This window comes from Callospermophilus lateralis, chromosome 14 (assembly GCF_048772815.1).
Source record: "Callospermophilus lateralis isolate mCalLat2 chromosome 14, mCalLat2.hap1, whole genome shotgun sequence".
In the NCBI taxonomy this organism is placed as follows: Eukaryota; Metazoa; Chordata; class Mammalia; order Rodentia; family Sciuridae; genus Callospermophilus; species Callospermophilus lateralis.
In genome coordinates, this window is record NC_135318.1 from 79319104 (window position 1) to 79335861 (window position 16758).

General features: G+C 56.3%; 1 protein-coding gene across 1 annotated transcript; it reads right to left on the bottom strand.

Annotated features, from left to right (window-relative positions):
* Positions 1 to 571: 571 nt before the first annotated feature.
* On the bottom strand, positions 572 to 15349 carry Thnsl2 (threonine synthase like 2). The gene is made up of 9 exons (XM_076833220.2): positions 15205 to 15349; positions 12172 to 12405; positions 11826 to 12020; positions 11296 to 11448; positions 8305 to 8535; positions 4905 to 5053; positions 4675 to 4800; positions 2086 to 2237; positions 572 to 1726 (listed from the first exon to the last, which is right to left on the bottom strand). The coding sequence occupies exons 2-9, from the start codon at positions 12392 to 12394 to the stop codon at positions 1501 to 1503; spliced, it is 1455 nt and encodes a 484-aa protein (XP_076689335.2). The 5' UTR covers positions 12395 to 12405; positions 15205 to 15349; the 3' UTR covers positions 572 to 1500.
* Positions 15350 to 16758: the final 1409 nt, after the last annotated feature.

Sequence of the window (16758 nt, forward strand, 5' to 3'; positions counted from 1 at the left end):
CCTTCGTAAAGCACTTTCCAGACTTTGATTCCTTCACTTTACAAACAAGGAGAGGGGGCTCAGAGAGGTTGGGTAACTTGTCCAAGACCAAACAGCCAGCAAGTGGTAGAGACGGAAGTGAGGCTGAGGGTAGGGCCCGTAAGCACCCACAGGGGAGGGGGGAAGAGGACCCCGGAGGGGACACACGGGGAAGGACAGAGGGAGCCCCACAAGAACGCGTGCACTGTCCAGGAGGCTCTGGGATGAAAACTGCACAAGCTCAAAGCCACAGAGCTGAGCTCCAGACCAGCCCCTGCTCCCTCACGGTGCCACCTGCGGGTCATCGCCCCTCAGAGCCTGGGTTTCCTCCTCTGTAAGATGGGGAAACAGCAGCACCCACTGCACAGGCCATCATTGGATTACATGAGCCAATTTTTGCAAACTGTCAAATGGCACGTAGCTGGGGCTCTTGGGGCCACCAGGGGAATTTCTCCCTCTACAAAAACATTTAAAATTCTATTGCATAAAAAAATAATAAAATAAAATTCTATTACACAACTGAGTTGGTGAAGGATAGAAATAACCATTGCTCTTTTGTTGAGGGGGGTACCAAGGATTGACCTCAGGGGCACTCGACCCCTGAGTCACATCCCAGCCCCATTGTGCATTTTATTTAGAGACAGGGTCTCACTGAGTTGCTCAGTGCCTCGCTGTAGCTGAGGCTGGCTTGGAACTCGCGATCCTCCTGCCTCAGCCTCCCCAGCCACTGGGATTACAGGTGTGTGCCACCAGCCTGGCCACATTGCTGTCTTTTGATTTAAAACAAAAACAAAGACAAAAACATTTTCAGGGGCCTGGAACAGTGGGGCGCTGCCTCAGCCAGGACTTGTCGGGCCTAAAGGGAGGAGAGCCACTGTGGGACTGGAGTCCTAGAAACTGTCTCGTTGTGGGCTTTGAAGCCCATCACTCTGCAGGAGTCTCCTCCCGCCTCCGGTCCTTCCCTGGGGCTCCCAAAGTCAGGCCTCCGTGTCCATTGTGCCAGCAGCTGGTGCCCTCACACACTCAGTCCTGCTGTGTTCTGACGGAATGCCAGGTGCCCACTGGGTCTGGTCACAGCAGCCCTGAGGGTGGGACCAGTGTCCTCGGGCAGCAGTTGACCCTGGGCCTGTCTTCCCTGGACTCCCGGTATGCAGGGCAGGAGGCCAACTCTGAGGGTGCAGGATGCAGGTTTGCCTAAAGCTCCTCCCAGTGCCACAGGATCGGAACCCAGTGACACAGGCAGCTCTGCCCTGGCCCCGAGGTGTGAGCAACAGGCTGCTCGGCTGGGACTGCACACCGTGCTAACAAGGCTTGCCGCTGGCCCCTGGGGTCTCCACCTCGACCCTCCATACTGTAGGTGCCAGACCCACTGAGCAGCGTCCAGAGAGCCTCCTGCCCTAGCTCTTTAGGAGGAGGAGGGTGTCAGGGTGGCTCCAGGGAGCACCCTGGGGTCCAAGGCCCAGAGGAGGCCACTCCAGCCGGCTAAGCGGAGGCGCTCAGGGAGCCACTCCTCCACCGCTGGCTCAGGTGCTCGACCGCATCCCGAAGCATCAAGGTCCAGTCGTCCTCCCTCTGCATGGGGGTGCAACGCGTCTCCTTGTGCTCTAGGGCCAGGATATCCTCTGGGGTCTCCGGGGTCAGCCCGGCAGCCAAGACGGCCTCGGGGAACTTGGCTGCAGAGGCAGGGGCGAGGCAGCACCTGGGAGTGCTGTGGAGGGTGGGCAGCAGGGGCAGGGGGGTAGCAGGAGGGTGGGCAAGGCGAAGGCAGAGGAGGAAGAAGGAAGGGGAAGGGCCCGACAGGGAGGCCCAGGGAGGAGAGAGGGACGGTCAGTACTGACGGGAGCCTGGAACTTAGCTGAAGCATCCTGCCCTTGCCACGGACTCCACTGCCCCCTGCTGGCACCCTGGGTATCCCCTCCTTCCTGTTCTAGGCCACAGGGCCAGGCAGTTTCACAGGCACCTATCACACCACCAAAGCCCCTTCCCCATAATCCTATTGCCCTGCTTGGGGAAGAGCAGGGACCCTGAAAGTCAAAAGGCCCAGAAACACAGACCCCATGGCCACACCTGGGCTGCTGCCCGTCCATCTGCTGGTAGTGGTAGCTCACGGCCACAGCCGAGTGAGGGCACAGCAGGTACCGGTTCTCCTCCCAGCAGCGGCCCATGGCCCTGACAATGGCTTCATCCGACACCGATTGCGACGTCACTGCCTCAGAGAGCTGGAGGGTCCAGGACCAGAGCGGGGCTCAGGGGTGGGGGTGTGGGGCAGGAGGACCAAACCCACCGCATGCCGCACAATGGACACCAGGGACTCTAGGGAGTGCCAGCCCAGTGCCCTCAGCCTCCCAGCCTTGAGCTGTCCAGCCTGGAGGGAGCTCAGCCAAGGTTCGAGGGCAGCTGAGACGCAGCTATAGACTCAGCACCTCATGTGCAGCCCGGCTCAGCCCAGGGCACACACAGCTCTGGTGTGGCACCCTCTCCCACCCCCACTCAACACAACCTGGCTCCAGGGGGCTCCTGGACTCAAAGAAGACCCCTTCTTGGTGCCCCCACCCACTGTGTGCTCGGTCTCTGGTCATCCTCTGATCACATGCATAACGTGCTCACAACATGTGAACACCTGCACACACTCCAGGCCAGCTCCAGGCCAGGCCACCTGGGCCATACACTGTTCACACGGGCAATTCCTGGAGGAGTCAGAGAGGCAGCCGATTTCCTCCCTCCCTCTCTCCCTTCCTCCCTTCCTCCCTCCCTCTCTCCCTCTCTCCCTCTCCATCCTTCTCCTTCCACCTCTCCCTCTCCTTCCTCCCCCCCTCTCCCTCTCCCTCCCTCCCTCTCCCTCTCTCCCTCCATCTCTCCCTATCCCTCCCTCTCTCCCTCTCCCTCCCTCTTTCCCTCTGCCTCCCTCTTTCTCTCTCCCTCTCTCCCTATCCCTCTCTCTCCCTCTCCCTCCCTCCCTCCCCCTCTCTCTCCCTATCCCTCCCTCCCTCTCCCTCCTGCCCTCTCCCTCTCCCTCCCTCTCTCCCTCTCCCTCCCTCCCTCCCCCTCCCTCTCTCCCTATCCCTCTCTCCCTCTCCCTCCCGCCCTCTCCCTCTCCCTCCCTCCCTGGGCTGGACTTGATGGACCCAGGCCTGAGGTACCCCCACCCTCAGGCCAACAGGTGTATTTGTCTCTGTGGGCCCAGCCCTGGGCACAGTCCTTGGCTCCTAGTAGAGCCACCACTCTACTAGGTGAGTGGTGACCACACTTCCAGCAAATGGAGTGTTTCCTGCCTGCAGTCAGGGAGAGGACGCAAAAAGGGGACACAGCCTCTGTCTTCACAGGCATCTCGTTTCTGTGAGGGGAGGGGAGGTGGTTGTCAACTCCTGAACCAAATGCTCATCTAAAGCAGCCAAAGACACAAGAGCCCCTCGGGTCTGCGTCGCACTGCCCAGACTACAGAACATCTCCAGGTCTGAGAACAACAAATGGACGCTGACCTTGCAGAACAAGGTTCTGTGAGAGACCCCTGAGGGAGCTGAGGGGAGCCTGTGGGCTCCAGAGGTGAGGGGCACCAGAAAAAAACGGAAAGACCTGAATAGTTAGTGAGGACTCTTCAGATATGGGGAAAGCACTGAGAAATGGACACCAAGCCAAAGGTCAGACTGTAGCTCTGTCTGCCCATGAGGCCAAGGCCTGGTCCCCGGAGGCAGGCACAGCCCTGAGGGACCCTCAGGGAAAACTCAAGCTGACTTCAGAAATTCTGTACTTATACACAAGATAAGGAACCATCACCAAGCTGCATTAAAATAAAAGCGATCCTTTCCAAGTGGATTCCTACAGTGAAGGAAGTTTCTTCTTCTCTAAGAGGGAAAGAGACAGGGAGCAGTGCCTATCCTTGGGAATTTACAGCCTTGGAAAATAAAAATATGACCCTTGCTGTGTCCACTCCACACTGTCAGGCAGCAACCAAGTGCCTCGCAGCACCAGCTGACCTGCATCCCATGGAACACTCGAGGCTGGGGTCTCGAGTCATTGAGGCAAGAGTCTTGAAAACTGGCCAGTGTCTCTGGGCTGGCTTGAGGTAGACCCTGCCTGGCTCCAGCCCAGTCTTCTACTGCCCATCTGATCAGTAAATCAACCCACAACTCACAGCAGGCCGTCGAAAAATCAGCGTCCCCTTCCCTTGCCCAGCATGACAGTTTGGATGTGAGGTGTCCCCCAAAAGCTCAGGTGTGAGACAGTGCAAGGAGGTTCACTGGTGGTGACAGTGGTGACCCAGCGAATTAACCCCGGTGGGATGAACTCAGTGGTGACTGAGTGGAGGGTGTGGCTGGAGGAGGGGGCACCGGGCGTGGCTTTGGTACGCCTTTCATCTGGCCAGTGGAGTCTCTGCCTCCTGATCACCGCGTGAGCCGTTTCCCTCTGCCACACTCTTCCACCATGATGTTCGGCCCCACCTGAGCCCTAGGAGTACAGCCAGCTGCTTGTGGACTGAGACCTCTGAAACCATGAGCTCCCAAGGGAACTTTCCTTCCCCTGAAATCGTTCTCATCAGGTCTTCTGGTCACAGTGTGAAAAAGCTGACTGAAAGACCCCAATTTCCCGAACCCAATTTCCCAACCCCACGTCAATGGCATGGCTGCGCCCTCTCCTCTCCATGGCGTGGGGACTGACCTTGCCATGCAGTTCCTTAGGTAGCTGCACACTTTGGGTCCTCTCAAACTGCTCCATGAGGGCTCTTGTCACCTGGCTGTTGGAGCCGGAGAGAAGCCAAAAGATCCTCTCCATGTTGTAGGGCATCTGGGCAGACAGAGGTCAGGGTCCCAGGCCAGGCCAGCCATCCACTCCAGCAGCCCCACCAGTCAATGCCTGGGCAGGACCTGCTCTCCCCACCTCACACCCACCTGAATGTCCATTGCAGATGCCAAGGACGGTCTGACGGCCTCAGACAGAGAAAAGTCCCCCTGCTGGATGGCCCTGTGGATGATGTCATTGTGGTTCACCACGGCCACCAGGCGGATGGGCAGGCCCATCTTCTGAGCAGTGCACCCCGCTTGAAGTGAGACAGAGAGCGAGTTTTTAGAAACAAAAACAAACTTTTTAAAAACTTGGGCTTCACCCAAATTGAGAAATTCTTACGCTTCTTAAATATTTTGTGGTTCAAAGGACACTGTCAACGTGAAAACTCATGGAACAGGGAAAATATTTGCAAATCATATATCTGATTAGGGACTTTTATCCAGAAAATATAAGAAATTCTTACAACTAAACCAAAAGTACAAACAACTCAATTCAAGAACAGGCGAATGATCTGAACATTATCTTCCAGAGAAGATACACTAATGACCAGCGCACGTGAAAAGACTCCAACATCCTCATGGAAATAGGTAAATACCAACTCAAACTACAGTGAGACCTGCTGCAAACCCACTAGGACGACTAGAATCAAAAGGGAAGATGGTAGAAAGCACTGGAGGATGTGGGAAACTGGAACATTCCCACACTGCTGGTGGGTATGTAGGATGTTTGGAAAACAGTCTAGAAGTCTCTCAGCAGGTCCATAGGACCCAGCCACTGCACCCAGTCACACATGTAAGAGAAATGAAAACAGAGGTCGACACAGACACCCCACACAAACGTTCCCAGGAGCGGTATTAATGATATCCAAAAAGTTAAAATAACCCAAAAGCCCATCAGCTGGAAAGCGAATAAACAAAACATGGCCGCACAGTGCCCCCTGCAGCCTGGAAACCGTCCTGCCAAGTGACAGAAGCAGAAATGACACTGCTGCCTGATGCCACTCTATAAAATGTCTAGAACAGAGAATCAACAAAGGGACTGTGGCCATCTAGGGCGGTGGGAGAAGTGGCTCAAGAGGAAAGTGGGTGACCACTAACGGGGACAGGGTTTCTTTCTAGGGTGCGCTGGTCACGCAGTTCTGTGTGTACTAACGTGCACACTTCAGATGCATGTACATGACACCGATCATACAACAACAATGATGCAGCTGGAGAGGACATTGCCACGCCCTGTTCTCTGTGAGGCTGACCCACACACTGGGCCACCTACCAGACACAGAGGCCACTCATTCTCAGGAGAGAAAAGGAAAGTCCCAAGAAACAGGTCAAAATGACCTGTCTGGGGCCTGCTTAGTGGCAGAGTCTAGGTACAAAATGTGCCGTCTAATCCAGGGCGTGTACGTGTCCTAGGATCAGTGGCTTTGGGTGGCACTTCTGGGATAAGCCTGTGGGGGAGAGGGTGGTCACACTGTGTGGCAGCTGTCAACCTCTGTCCAACCATAGCAGTTCCTATTTGCACAGAGCAACCAAAGCATCCCCTGCCCAGACGTGGGGCAGGTTGGGGAGGGTGTGCTACATCGGGGACCTGACAACCCAGCACCCAGCACCGTGCCCAACCCTACAGAGCACTCTCAGTCCTGTTTCACTGGATCCCGGTGAATGTCAGGATGCCCTGAACAAGGAGGAGGAAAAGCACAGGGGCCCCACGGTGGCTGGCAGAGCAGGCACCCAGGAGCACCCTCAGCTCTCATGCCTGTGTGCTCTGCCCCCAGGGTGACCACGGCACCCGGCACAGAACTCACAGGAGGGTGGCACCGGTCACAGCCTTCCCGTCTGTGTATTCTTGCCTGGAAGGCCGTGAGAGGGCAGGAGGCTCTGGCCCGGGGGGTGAGGCCGCTGACCCTCCTGGTCACCACCCACCGTACTCTCTGCTTTTGGTGGAGGAAGCCACGCTTCCTGGCCACAGAGAGGCTTCTAGGTCCCACCTAAACCACCGGGGCCTCAGAAGCAAGGCCACACACAGTTACAGAAACAGCAGTGCTCTGGTCAGCACCTGCATCTGAGGACTCCACATCTGCAGACTCAAACACCATCAAAAGTATTTTTGAAAAACTGCATCTGAGCCAGGCACAGTGGCACATGCCTATAATCCCAGCAGCTGGGGAGGTTGAGGCTAGAGGATCATGAGTTCAAAGCCAGCATCAGCAATGGTGAAGTGCTAAGCAACTCAGTGAGACCCTGTCTCTAAATAAAATATAAAATCGGGCTGGGGATGTGGCTCAGTGGTTGAGTGCCCCTGAGTTCAATCCCCAGTACCCCCCAAAAACTGCAACTGCACCAAAGATGAGGAGACTTTTTCTTATGATTATTCCCCAAACTGTACAACTATTTACACAGTTATTTAGGTTTTTGTTGTTGTTGTTGTTGTTGTTGTTGTTGTTGTTTTGTACCAGGGATTGAACCCAGGGACATTTAACCACTGAGCCACAGACCCAGCACATTTTATTTACTTATTTTTTAATTTAAGGGTAGGGTCTCACTGAGTTGCTTACAGCCTCACTAAATTGCTGAGGCTGGCTTTGAACTTGGAATCCTCCTGCCTACAGGTGTGCGCCTCTATGCTCGGCTACACAGCATTGTATATACTGTATTAGATGTCATCAGTCATCATCTAGAGGAGACCTACGTCTTCAGGAGGGTGTGCTCAGGCTATGTGTAAACACTACACCATTTTATAAAAGGGCTATGAGCATCCTGAGCAACACCCCATGTGCACAGTGGACTGAGACGCCACCCGGTTGGGCAGCACTTCCCCTTACAAGGTTCCAGGGCACACGGATCTCACCTGTCACTCACAGGAGTCCTCAGAGACGATAGGCATTCCAACCCCTGAACCCAGGGACCACCCCACTCCCATGCCACTGGTACTGGGCAGAACAGAGCCATCCTAGATCCACAGGCTGCCTCTGTGCACCTGGTCTGTGTGCCCAGCAGCGAGGACATCCTCCTGGGCACCTAGGCTCTATGCCTAGCAGTGGGGACATCCTCCTGGACACCTGGTCTGTGTGCCCAGCAGTGGGGGCATCTTCCTGGGCACCTGGGCTATGTGCCCAGCAGCAGGGAGATCCTCCCATGGCACCTGGGCTGTGTGCCCAGCAGCAGGGACATGCTGTGCCATGGAGCTGCTTGCTGCCTCAGCAGCAGCTGGCCCTGCTGGAGCAAGGCCACCACTTCTGGGGGAGGGTGCTGCCACATGCTGGGCAGCTGACCCTTGGCCTCGCATCTCCACACCCTGTTGAGTACACTGGGTCAGGCTCTGGAGCCCAGGAATGGGTCCTCACCCTCCCTCCACAGCAAGCCCACACTGTCCCCAGGAAGGCAGCGCAGGGGAGGGGCACGTGGGCTGAGAGGAGACCTCCTCCCTCCCGTGTTCCCAGCCACAGCTCCTGAAGGCGGGGCCATGGAGGCTCCTCTGAAAGCCCATCTGCACAAGAAGCCTCCTTACCTGCAAGGTTCCCAGCAGCCCCTGTTGGCACCACAACCTCCACAGTGGGCAGGGGACACCCATCCAAGGAGGGCGCACAGCGGAAATAGGCGAAGAAGTAGTGGGCCATCTGCACAAGGACCCGTGACCAGTTGACAGAATTCAGGCTCATCAGGTTGTGCTTCTCCACAAAAGGCAGGTCGGCAAACACGGCCTTGATGGGCACGTCCAGCTGGTCACTGTTCCCTTCCACTGCAGAAGAGGCAGGCACTCAGGAGCTGAGGAAGCCCCAGACCTCCTTAAGTCACCTTGCTCAACTCGGTTCTTGACCTTCACGGGGCTTAGCCTTGACATGAAGACCCAGGAGAGAAACAGCATCTCCTGTTCTGTTCCTGAAATCCACTCACTCAAGAGACCAGAACGTGACACCAAAACCCCTTCCAGCATTCCCACTGCCACAGGAGATAAGACTCAGAGCCAACCTCAGGATGGGGGAGGACCCTCCCTGCACTTCAGGCCCACTCCCCACTCCTGTCCCCTGCGGGAGGATTGCTCCCTGGGGGACAGTGAGGGGCTGGCCCTCTGCCCCACAGCTCTCTGGGGCTGGGCTGGCCACGGCACCTTTGACCTGCCGTCACTCAGCTCACATGTAGGTGCCCTGCTCCCCACACCTACCGTCAGGTGAGCTCGTGTGGCTGACCCCCCTTCCCTGCAGCAGGGTGGGTCATCGGCCTTCATGGGCACATTACTGGGCAGACTTAGCAGTTAGCTGCCCATTAGCTGGACGCACACCCCCCTATCCAGCTGGACTAGTAGTGCACCAGCACCAATTCTCAGCTGATGCCAGGGTCCATTTCTGCACTGGACTCATGCTGGGAGGGGAGGGGTGGATTTTACTGGGGAAACAGCAGCACGGGCTTCAGGAGCTGTTCTCCCCTCGCCACTGGCAGCAGTACTGAGGCTGGGGACTGGGCATGAGCCCCAGTCAGCCTCGCTAAACATGGCGGTCCCAGTCCTTGGCCAGGACCAAGCTGTTGGAGCCTGGCCTTCCGTGGAGTCAGGGTCCAACTCAGAGGTGGGCAATGAGAGATGAGGGATGTCTGCTGCAGTTGTGGGAAGGATTTGCCACTTGTGAGGAGGAGTCCTGGCCACCACAAGTCACTGCACAGGACCACAAGAGCTCAGGACTGGGGAAGGCAGAGTAGAAGAGGAAGAGCTTGGGTTCCTGAAGGGCCCAAGACCGAGCCCAACCCACCTCTGGTCGCCCAGTCATAGGAGGAGGAAATTATTCTTGTTTCAGCTGATCTGATCTGGATTTTCTGTCACTCTCAGCCAAAAGCACCCCAAATAATGTAATCAGTAAATATCTAGTGCTTGCTGATTATTCTGTGCTTAAAAATTGCACACTTACGTGGAAATCAACAAGCCTGTGAGCTGAATCAGTGTCCACACTCAACAGTCCTGTTGTCCACTCTCCCTCCCCTGAGACCACTGGTCTACAGGAAAACACACACTTGCCACCATTTTTGAAAGGACGCAGCGCCCCCGCCCCCCCGCAGTCCAGCCAGCAGGTTGCAGGAAGGGAGGGAGGGAGGAGGCCAACACGCTGCCCCTAAACAAAACTTTCTCCAAAGTCTGCTGCCTTGTTTCCGGAAGCTCAGCACATATACATATAAATCCACCCTCAACTGGGGTATACAACATGCTGCACTACTGTCCACACATGGCTACCACTACTTCCCACGGCCCCACCTGCAGCCACAGGTGGAGGACACGCTCCCACCCAGCCTTGAGCTGAAAGCCCTCAGATGCCTGTGTACAGACAAGACAGGAGTAGGTGGCGGGACAGGGACACAGAGGCCGCCAGGGAAGGCATCCTAAACCCACAGCTCACAAGGCTGGAGGTGACCAGGACCTCTGCTGCCTGAATCCCGGGTATTAAAGTCCTGTGGTGACTACAGTAAAATGTAGCCAAACAGGGACAACTACCAAGGCTGAGGTGGAAGGTCTGCCAACACCGTGTCAGCTAACCTGGGGACTGCACACTGGGGCGTGCCTGCACTTGCTCAGTAGAAGAGCAGGGGCTTTTTGTTTGCTCTGGAATGGACAGGGGAAGGACATGCAGGCTCCTCCCCAGGGGAGTCTGCCCCACAAAGCTGGTGTTACATGAGAACAGCCTTGAGGGCCACAACAGGAGCCAGCAGCCTCGAGGGCCACACTGGGAACCCACCGCTGTAGAAGGAACGCTCTGTTACTCCAGTGCTGCTGCTGACGCCTCAGGTGAAGGAGCAACGTGCCCAAAGTCTTGGTATACAAAACCCCAACCACGACCCCTGCTGCTTATCTCCCTGCTCCCACCTGGGGGTGCCCCAGTATGAGCTGGGTGTGAGGGAGAAAGACCAGGTACGGCCCCACCCAGTCTCCCATCCTCTCCACTCTCAGGCTCTGCAGTCATCAGACGTGTTCAAAGCCTACAGTCTAACTTGAAAACACACGGTTCTCTCCTCTCTCCAGCTGCGACAGTGCTATATCCTCAGGAGGTGGCCTCCTTGTGTGGCTAGCTGTAGGTAACTAGTGATGGGTAGCCATCTGTCCTGAGTACTGGGACCTGCTAAGCCAAGTCAGCTGCGTTGCCTCTGCCGGCAGGGAGGGCGTGAACTGCCAACACGCAGTGACCCGTACCCTTAGCTATCCAACACATTGCTGCCCTCTGAACTTCAGGACAGGAGCTCAGTCGCTGCATGGCCTTCTACACACGACGCAGTGGGCTGAGCCAGCACAGCGGTGGTGTTTTCTGGGGGGGTGGTTTTGAGCCTGCGCTTCCTACACAGTGCTGTTCCTGGGGGTTCCTGGTGTGGTCACTCTGTCAATTTAGGAGAGTGGGCAGCCAGGAGCCTCCCCAGAGATAAACCAAGGCAGAGCTCCAACCTCAAAATATGACCACTGAGGGCAGGAAAGGGGAGAGAAAGAAGAGAAGGAAGGACGCTGCCCCAGCCTCTGCACAGCATCCACCTTCAAACACGTGGACGTTCTCCCTCAGCACCGTTGTCATCTGGAGCTCCTGAATCCTCGAGCAGTAGCCTTTGGGCAGCAGAACGATGATGTCCACATTCTTAGCCTCTAGAACACTCTCAATGGCAGCACTCCCAGTGTCCCCAGATGTGCCTGGATGACAAGAAGAGGGGCCCCTCCCTTTAAAACAGGGGAATGGAAAGAAGTGGCCCTTGGAGCATGGCTGCCAAATGCAGCAACGACCACTCTCCAACCCTTGCTGGACAGGAATTCCGCACTTAGCCCCAGTCTGTGGACCGTGGAGGAAGCTCAGGACCTCGAACAGTATGAAACCACACACCTGAAGTGTTCTGTGTATTTAAAGATACTTTCCTGAGAAGCATCCTCAGCCTCTACCGGACCCTAAGGGGTCTGTGGCACAGAAAAGGGTTAAGGACCTTGCTCCAGAGGAGCCAGTGGAGGGCACCCTGCAGGTGGACAGTGCACACTGGGGACACTCAGGTTACACCCCTCACACCCAGGACATGCACCTACGACCACGGTGATGTGCTTCTCCCTCTTCTCCAAGAAGTACTGCAGGAACTGCGCTGTGCAGCTCAGGGACAGGTCCTTGAAGGCACGCGTGACCCCATGCCAGAGTTCCAGGACATTCAGCCCCTGCACCAGCCTGCACAGGTGGACCACGTCCTCGTGGCGGAATCTGCTAAAGGCGCGGTCGATCAGACCTGCAAAGGTGGGCGCACCGTAGGGGAGCATGTCACTTCTTCTCCAGCTCCCCGGGCACTTTGAAGTCTGGGAAATGTGCCCAGAGGCTTTCTGGCAGGTGGGTGGTGGATTCCCAGCTCTTGGTGGGCAGAGCTGGGGTGGGGTGCTCACCATTCAAGTCGTCCCTTGGAATGAGTTCAGGACCAATGAAGAGCGAGCACAGCTCCTTCACCAGGCCAGGATAGGAGAGTGAGCGCCACTGCAGCAGGGTCTCTCCGTCCAGCTGTGGGAGCTCATCGGGCACGTAGAGGCCACCATCAGGCGCATAGCCAGAGAAGAGGGCTCCTTCAAAGTCAACCCGTGGGGCCAGCCCCCGGGTGCTGATGTACCACATGATCCTGGGGGCTGTAGAGGAGACACCACGGTGGCACCTGTCCTCCAGTGCCCAGCACCCCACAGGCGAGGCGCAGCGCCCAGCCCCTCCAGCTGGCCCATGAACTACCACGTGCCAGGCTGCAGCCCAGACTGGAGACAAGAGCCTTCCTGAGTCCCCCACCAGCTTCAACTGGCACAGGCTGAGTCATGACCCCTCCAAAGGGATGCATTTCACAGACTGTTACCTCGGTGAGGAGGTAGGGAAGCAAGCTGGAAAAGAAGGAAGCCCAGTCACCATGGAAAGGCCAGCCTTGGAGTGGGGCCAGGGACAGCAATAGAGGCAACTGCCATTTTTATAGCCCCTTCGGGAAGAACGAATAGGTCTGCTTCTGCTCAGAAACCTCTACCTTCCAAAGCTATTTAGAGATGCTGCATTTGACCTAGTGGATCTCAACCCTGGTCCTTCTCCAGGATCAATTAAGGAGCTTTAAAAAAATTCACGTGCCTGGAGCCCACGAGATCAATACATTAGGCTCTTTAATCACACGGCTCCTGGAGGGAGCCCCCCTGCAGCCAGGATGGACAACAGGCAGCTGCTCATCACACTTGACCTGGGACCCACCTGGTTTTAAACCTGGAAGTCTCACTTTCCAGAAAACCCTCAATCCCATGCAGACTGGCGTCGCATTTCATGACTCAAACACTCAGGGTCACTCCAGGGGAACTGGGCTGCACAAAATAATCAATAGAGACAGAGAGACCTTTTCCTTTGGGTCCTGTGATGGCTCCTCTGATCTTAGGGGGGTCCACTCAAATGAGGCAAGGGGTCAGGTTTCAGGGGGTGGAGTCTAGCTTTGTGATGTCTGCTGTCAGCAGGTTGACTGACACCTAGGAAGGCCACACCAAAGGTAGAGCAAGAGAAGGGGACACACAAAGGGAGTTTCCATGGAACATTCTATCAGGGCAAAGGGGTAGGATTACAAAAGAACAGGTAAGTGTAGTTCAGCCCCAGGGGTTGGCCTACTCAGAAGACTGGCCTTGCTATCCAAGTGGGATAATGCCCAAGTCACCACAAAATGTGGTGATTGGGCAGAGCCTCCTGTTTCAGGACTGGAAGGTGTGGTCACTCAGAGTGGCTCCCCACAGACTGGCACAGCTGGTCACCTAGTTGATGACTGGTGCTGACCTCTTGGCCTGGTCCTAGAAGACTGGTTGTAGTACTGACATGCTCACAGGCCCTGGCTAGCTGGCAGGGGCTCGTGGTGTGGGAAGACCACAGCAGTGAATTTAGGGGTTCTGGATGAATTTGACTGAGCAGTTCTTGGTACCACTTAGATTGTTCTGTGCTGCCAGGACTGGAAGGGATTCTGCCCCCTGGGGCAAAGTTTCTTGTCTCTAGGAGGGTGTGGCTAACACTGACAGAGAAAGTCAGGCCCGGAACACTGTTTCTGACACCTGCTCTGTATGGGCCGTGCCCCACTCCTCTGCTGGCACCTGAGTCATGTGGTTTACAGGCTCCATCATTGAACCCACAGATCTTTTGAAAGTGAAAGGGACAGAGGTTTTTGTGCTGGGACAATGGGTATAAGCGAAGATCCTCTCGGGCAACCAGGGACATAGGGTTGCCCTACACAGAAGTCCAGGTCAAAGACATGAAAACAAGGCAACTCCAAAGCCACCTAAGATGGCTCAGCAAAGCAGGCAAAGTGCCTTGGAAGACAGGAACAGGGTCAGGAGGCAAAGGCAGATGTGCCTTCAATAAGACAAGAGTTTCTGTAATTCTGTGGCAAGGGTCAGGGCCAAAAAGCTGCCCCAGTCCCTGGAGTAACTAACAGGAAGGCTTCACCAGGTCACTCCATAGGACCAGAGTAGAGAGAATGCTAGAGGATGGGGGAGGGTTGGAAGGAGGGAGGGTTACAGGAGCAGCACAAGACTATGTTCTTTGGATGCCCTTCCCCCCCCCCCCCAAGGAAAAGCACCCAGCCGCTGGGGGACTAGGGTCTGCTCTGCTCGCCAGTCAGCCTGTCCAGGATCAAAGGAAAGAGGCCGACTGGACTCTGCACCTGTGGGTGATCAGACAGGTCCAGCTCCTCCTGGGCAAGGACTGTTCCGGTTCTGTCCAAGGACCTCAGGGGCAGCATTCCCAGGACAACAGGGAAACACTATAGAGAAGCACACACCATAGGGTCCAAGGTAATGGAGAAGTGCAGAGATAGAGTTAGCTGCCACCAGGGTCACTAGCCGAAGAAGAACATCCAGCATTGTTCTGGGACTGATAGCTGAGGAGCTGGGCGAAGTGGCCGCTGGAGTGTATTACTGTAACAATTTTCCCTGTGACTCCCTTGGATCTTATTCCAGACTGAAGACAGGAAAACGCTGAAATAACCTGGGTAACTGGTAAGGTCGCTCGGAGCGCTGAAGGCTGGGTCGGGATAGGGGTACAACTGAAGACGCGCTCTCGGGAAGAGACTGCGAAGGAAGCGGTGGGGCAGCGGGACGCGCAGTGCTGGGGGCAGAGGCCCCTCGGGCGGGAGGTGGGGAGATGGGGCCCAAGACAGGGTCTGGGCCCAGGAGGCGACTCTCAGGAGGCCTGAGGCCCGCTCCCAGCATCTGCCCACGCCATCTTCCCAGTTCCGAGCTCATCAAGAGCTGCCAAACCCCGCAGGAAGCGCAGAGCACGGGAAGCCTCCCCCTCCGGGCTGCCGCGCGCCAGGAAGAGGCCAGCCCGGGCGCGGAGGCCAGCGCAGCCCTGGAAGCAGGGCTGTCTGAGAGCCAGAGGTGGCCCGAGAGGCAGCGGAGGGCGCGGCGACGCTGGGGCGGCGCGGTTACCAGTGGACGCAAGTCGCGGCGGGCCTTCCGGGCTCCCCACGGCGCGCGCGTCCCTGGGCAAGCAGGGCTCGGGCCTCCTGGCGGGAGCGTAGGCTCCGTATTCTAACGTGCGCCTGGAAGGCTCCGGAATACTGCCGGAGGACCCAGCAGATCGCGGGAGAGGGCGGAGCAGGGGGCGAGAAGGGACAGGACGAGGGGTGGGAGGGGCGGGGCAGGGGCGGGAAGGCGGAGTGCGGGACCAGAGGGGGTGGGACGGGAGAAGGAGGGCAGAGCAGGGGGTGGGAGGGAGTAGTGCAGTGGGCGGGGAGGGGGCGGGAGGGGACCGGGCAAGGGCGGGAGGGGTGGTGCAGTGGGCGGGGCAGAGCGCAGGAGGGAGGGGCGCGGAGCGGGCGGGGCAGGGCACAGGCAGGGGCGGGGGCGGGGCAGTGGGTGGGGCAGGGCGCAGGAGGGCAGAGCACAGGGCTGGAGGGGGTGGTGCAGTGGGCGGGGAGGGGGAGGGAGGCGGCGCAGGAGGGAGGGGGCATGGGAGGACTTGGGGCTCACCTACCAGCACAGGCTCAAGTTGACTTCCAGCGGAGCCTCCGCTCTAGAGAGACTAGAAAAACTCATTTTTCAGATGAGAAACCAGAGGGCTAGATGGGAAGAAGAAAGTCCCTTCCCTACTTTGGGCTTCCTGACTCTCCCAGCGAAACCAGAGAACAGGGCAGACCTTAATTCTAAGCTGGGTGTGGAACCCACAGGATGGGGGACATCAGATTAGCTCAAAAAAATCCTTTACAGATGGTGGAATGTGATAGGCATCATTATCCAAAGTACATGTGTGAAGACACAATTGGTGTCAACATACTTTATATATAGCCAGAGATATGAAAAATTGTACTGTATACATATAATAAGAATTGCAATGCATTCTGCTGTCATTCATTTTTTAAAAAACAAATCAATTAAAAATTTTTTAAAAAAATCCTTTACAGGGGCTGAGAGTGCTGTTTGGTGGTGAAGAGCTTGCATCGCTAGAGCCTTGGGCTGAATTCTCAGTTGGGAGCTGGGCTCCTCTGTAGGGAAGCACTTCAGTAGAGATCTGTTCTAGGGTTTAAACAAACAAACAAACAAAAAGGCTGCTCCTAGTTCATTTTTAAGAACAAAGTCTGGGCTGAGGATGTGGCTCAAGCGGTAGCATGCTCACCTAGCATGCGTGCACCAGGGTTCGATCCTCAGCACCACAAACAAACAAAGATGTTGTGTAAAAAAAGTCTGGAACTTGGGGAAGAAATAACCTCCAGACAGTTCCAAATGCACCTGGGACAGTGACTGATGTTCTCACATTCACACTCTGGGTCCCCTTAAGAGGCAAAGTTAGTGGAGCTGGACCTGACAGGTGGCTGGAAGTCCCTCAGGGGTTTAGAGAATGTGGAGCCACACCTATTTCCCCCTTTATTCCTGGAGGACACTTTTCTAAACTTGTGATCTCTGTTAACTTAAGTGTCCTACAGTCCACACACTGGCCCATTTGACATGGCTGCACAAGTCTTGGCAGCTGCAGCTGACTGTCTA